The sequence below is a fragment of the Lolium rigidum genome, chromosome 7, assembly GCF_022539505.1.
Source record: "Lolium rigidum isolate FL_2022 chromosome 7, APGP_CSIRO_Lrig_0.1, whole genome shotgun sequence".
Lineage (NCBI taxonomy): Eukaryota > Viridiplantae > Streptophyta > Magnoliopsida > Poales > Poaceae > Lolium > Lolium rigidum.
The window spans coordinates 340,560,747-340,565,820 of record NC_061514.1 but is presented as its reverse complement, the minus strand read 5'-3'; the positions used below and the strand labels follow the sequence as shown (position 1 = coordinate 340,565,820).

At 47.2% G+C, this 5,074-nt stretch overlaps 1 protein-coding gene across 1 annotated transcript; it reads left to right on the top strand.

Annotated features, from left to right (window-relative positions):
• Positions 1-306: 306 nt before the first annotated feature.
• On the top strand, positions 307-3,957 carry LOC124673541 (obtusifoliol 14-alpha demethylase-like). The gene is made up of 2 exons (XM_047209601.1): positions 307-780; positions 2,959-3,957. Exons 1-2 carry the CDS (start codon positions 307-309, stop codon positions 3,955-3,957), a joined length of 1,473 nt encoding a protein of 490 aa, XP_047065557.1.
• Positions 3,958-5,074: the final 1,117 nt, after the last annotated feature.

The window sequence follows — 5,074 nt, the reverse complement described above, 5'->3', positions numbered from 1 at the left end:
GAATTTTCATGACAATGTAATCTTGTATCCGTTATTTTTATCACACATCAAGGGGATGTTGACAATTCATTATTCAGTTATCGAGTCTCGGGTAACACTTTTAATTTAAAATGCTGCAACAGAATATGCCAGGTCACATCTCCTTTTCAAAAAAATGTTAGCAGGCTTTTATTGTATTTTGAAGGTCTAAAAGTGAATGTGGAATGTCGTATTTTATGTAGAGACAATAAATTGATTTTAACCTTTAAAACATGATCTTCATGTTTTTGTAGTGCCAATCTAATCAGCTCTACGGACTACAACGACATGGATTTGCCCATTAGTGTTGTGTTGCTGTCCCTTGTGGTCTTTTCTATAACTGCAGTTGTCACAAAAATTGCAAGTCGAAGAATTACAGTCGATCCTTTGTGCACTCCACCGCCTCCACCTGTGGTGAAGGGTATTACTTTCTTAAGATTCTTATGTACGATGTGTACAAAGGGTCCTGAAGCTGCAATGCTTTCTCTCTATAACACCCTTGGCAGTGTGTTCACAATAAGTTTTCTCTGGAAAAGGATAACCTTCTTAGTTGGACGGGAGGCTTCTGACATTTTCTTTCGAGGGATGGAGTCTGAGATTACCCATGGAGATATATATGAGTTCACCGTGCCAATATTCGGAAAGGAGATGGGTTTTGCTGTAGATTACACCACTAGAATGGAGCAGAATCGCTTCTTTGTTGAGTCCCTGAGGCCGGCGCAACTGAGGAACCATGTCAACCCCATGCTTCAAGAAGTGGAGGTAAATTGCAAAACCACAGGATATTTGTTGGTTGCTCCATAATCGTCATTTCTCAGCACAAGTGTTTGTTATATTGTTTGGTATTTGTTATTGTATGGAAATAGCCTGTTGCCTTCTCCGTACATATTAAGTAGACCTTTTACATACTCGAGCGCTAATTTATTTAGTCTAGTTTCCACGGTCAGAGGGGACAAACTAAAAAAATGACCAGTTACGTAGGTTTTTGTCATTCATACTTATAAGTTCTATAGAAACATCGACCTAGTAAACAAACCCCTAGCCGAACACCTCCCACCCCCGTGCGGCGGCGCACCGCGCCGCACCGGGGTGCCCAGCCCGGCGGCCGCCTCCCTCCCTCCCCTGTGCTCATCCCCGCCCGCCGGCGCTGCCGGGCAAAGCCCGTTTGGCGTGGTGGCAGCGGAGGATCTCCTCGGTCGCCGGCAGGGCGTGGTCTACGGCACTGCTGCAGGCGGCGGTGGCGGCCAGGGCTCCTCGGTGAACTCCAGCGGCGGACGGCCATGGCTGCGGGTAGGCGGGCCAGGTCTGAGCCCATCTGGGCTTGGTCGGGCTGTGTACACCTGCATCTCTGGCATCCCTATTGGTTGTCGGCGGTGCTCCTGGGTCTGATCTGCAGCATGAGGAAGCTTGGGCGGTGGCCGTTTCCTCTTTCGTCGGAGGGGATCAGCCAGTTTCGTGGCTATTTTGGCGGGTCTCGCGATCCGTCATCTAGTCCCCAATGGCGAGACGTGGCTGCTGGTGAAAATCGGCCTTGACTGCAGTTATGGCGGACGATGGCGGCGCCTGTTCGTCGCATCCTTGCTGAAGGCATTTTTCCTGCAGCTGCGTTAGTCCCAGACGGCGGCGTGGCTGCCGGTGAAAACCGGTCTTGACTGCAGTCATGGCGGACGATGGCGGCGCCTGTTCGTCGCATCCTTGTTGAAGGCATTGTTCATGCAGCTACATTTGTCTGGGCTGCTCCGGGGGAAACCCTAGACTCGGGTCTCCCGGATCGAACGATGGCGGCGCGCAACGCCGTTCTCCCTGTTGGGGGTATCATTTTTGGAGTAGACAACGGATGGCGGTGGTGCTGAGGTGGAGCGGTGTGCTTTTGCTGTGTCGGCGTCGTCGAGTCGCCATGTCATGGTGCAGTGGTGTCTCGGGACGGATGCAGTGTGATGGACACGCGCATGATGGTGGAGTCGTCTGGCGCCGTGGCGGCATCGATGGCAGACCGGGTATGGTCAATGCGATGATCTCTTTTGAAGATGGAGTCGAGGAAGGCGGCGGTAGCAACTTCTACGGCGTGTGCGTTGGCGTATGCTGAAAGTCTGCTTGACTGGATGTGCTTCTCATCTGCTATTGGGCGGTCTGGAAAGGCATTTGGTTTTTGGATGATATGAGTTGGTGAATTGTCACCCCCTTCATCCCACTTTAGGTTTAGCGAGGTGGCTTCGAGTTTTGATCTTTTGTATTACTCTTGTAAGGTGTTGTGAATAATCTAATAAAAAAGTCGTGTGCATCCTTTGAATGCAGAAGCTGGGGCGATATTTCCCCGTCTCGAAAAAAAAGAAACATCGCTTGACATATTGCAGTCTTGTTTGGTTGGTCAGTCACCACATAATACGATACTCACAGAAACTAGGATCTCTGACCGGCAAACTATCATCACAACCTTGATGAAGGGCCATTACATATTATGTCTTCCTTTAATATCAAAATTATATTTTTGATATAGTTTACATATATGGTTAACGTAAATATATACTTTTTTCAGCAAAAGCACAAATATAGACACTGCCTTATATATATACCCTGTGTCCTCTTAATAATACATTGTACAAAATGTAGGAAAACAGTGGAAAAAATTAATAGGCTATATCTATCAACCGATGCAAATGCCAGAGGTTATCCTCCTTGTGAAAAAAATAAGAATATGAGTATCACAATATTTGATATACTACTTTGTAGTACATCGCTTTACTAGGGCAAGCTGTCGAATAGCCTTATCCAGTTCGAAATTCTAATAGAGAAAATGGTGCAAGATGTCTGAGAAAATACTATCATCATTTCCTGCAGTATGAATGCTACTACTTTAATTCTTTCAATGCATGTTTGTTTTCTGCGATGTGCTTGATTCACTTGATTGACCATGTGCGCTAATGTATTCATATTGCACAGAACTACTTTGCAAAATGGGGAGATGAAGGGATAGTGGATCTGAAACATGAATTTCAGCAGCTCCTCATGCTAATCTCTAGCCGATGCCTGGTTGGCAAAGAGGTCCGAGAGAAGATGTTCGGCCAGTTCTGCACATTGCTCCATCAAATTGAGGAAGGCTTGAACCTTGTGAGCTTCTTATTCCCATACATCCCAATCCCAGTAAATCGTCGGCGTGACAAAGCACGGATCAAGCTTACGGGACTGCTTTCAGAGATTGTGATGTCACGTAAGAGCTTCGACCGTGTCGAGGAGGATGTGCTCCAGAGACTCATGGATTCAACGTACAAAGACGGCCGTGCCACGACCTTAGGAGAAGTCAGTGGGTTAATCCTCGGTTTGATTTTTGCTGGCAAACACACGAGCGCAACGACTATCACGTGGACTGGAGCACAACTTTTGAGCCATCAAAAGTTCTTAGTTGCAGCTATGGATGAGCAAAAGCAAATAATTGGAAAGTACAAGGAGAACATTGACTACAGTGTTTTGTCAGAGATGCGGACGCTGCATAGTTGCATCAAAGAGGCGGCACGTATGCACCCTGCATTGCCAACATTAGTCCGCAAGGTACAGAGAGACATCACCGTGACTTCAAAAGGGGGAAATGAATATGGTATCCCAAAAGGCAACACCTTAGTAAACCTTGTCTTGGTGAACGGCATGTTACCACACATTTACAATGATCCTGAGGTGTATGATCCAGATCGGTTTGGTCCAGGGAGGGAAGAGGACAAAGTTGCTGGTAAATTCTCTTACACATCATTTGGATGTGGAAGGCATGCTTGCAGCGGCGAGGCCTATGCTTACATGCAAATTAAAATTATCTTGAGCCATTTGCTGAGAAATTTTGAGCTCAAATTGATTTCTCCATTCCCCAAGGCAGACTGGAGCAAGATTACGCCAGAGCCCAAAGGAGAAGTGATGGTAAGCTACAAGAGATGTCGTCTGGCAGGCAAATAATTAAGATATTTCATCTTCCCAGCAACATGTATTTGCGTGTAACTAATAATTCAGATATTTCATCAGACTAGCAACATGTACTGGCGTGAACGTGTCTTTGCCTGTAGTTTTGCGTGGGTTTAATCATATTAAGGTGTTGTTTTATATTTCATCTAGTCTTTACCTCCACTTAAAATACATACCTTTTGTTTCAATATTTCGGCGGTCGGTACGGTTTTGTATATTTTTTATCATAATCAATGAATTGTGTTTTCTTATTTTTTTTATTTATGCATGGATGTGATGCAGTGGTCACTGTAGAACGATAGATAGGGAGAGAGATTGGAGGAATACGGTGGATGTTGTATTGAGCCTCTTGGAGCGATTATATAGGGTACAAGACTTGGAATCTAAGGTAGCTCTTCTAGAGATATGGTAGATAGAGATTACAAACCCTAGACTACCTAATATACCTATAACAAATATATCTCTAACACTCCGCCGTAGTCGTAGCAGTAGTAACGTGAACAACAGTAGCGTCGCAGACGGTCAGACTGAAGAGAAGCCGGAGGTACGAACCAGCGGGCTGACACTCCCCCGCAGTCATGGTCGACCTAGAAGAAGTCTAGGTGCTCATGCAAGGTGATAGCCCTTTGTGCCATTGTCGAGGTAGCCGAGAGCGTGGGTGCTGCACCCGTGGTCAGGGTAGCCGCGCGAGGGGATGCCGTGGTCGATGTCGTGGTCGGGTGCCGGTGTCGAGGTAGCCGCTCATGAACCCGCAAGTGCATAGTGCGCAAGAAGAGTGACGGAGACGCGTCGAGGCAGTCGTCGAAGTGGGTGTCGATGACGAAGTCGATGCAGTCGAAATCGATGTAGTCGAAGCCATCGAGGACGAGGTGCTCCCCTAGTTTTTCCAGAACTAGGCGCATGTCGGGGACGAAGGCATACTCTGGTTTTGCCAGAACCGAGTACGTAAAGACGAAATCGGCGACGCGGTCGAGACAGTCCTAGAAGAGTCGATGCCGAGGACGACGTTGTCGAAGCCTATGAGGACGAGGCGCCGATCCGATCTTGCCAGGCCCGAGGACGCGTCAGGGAAGAAGGCACGTACCGGTGTTGCCAATACCGGGTGTACGAG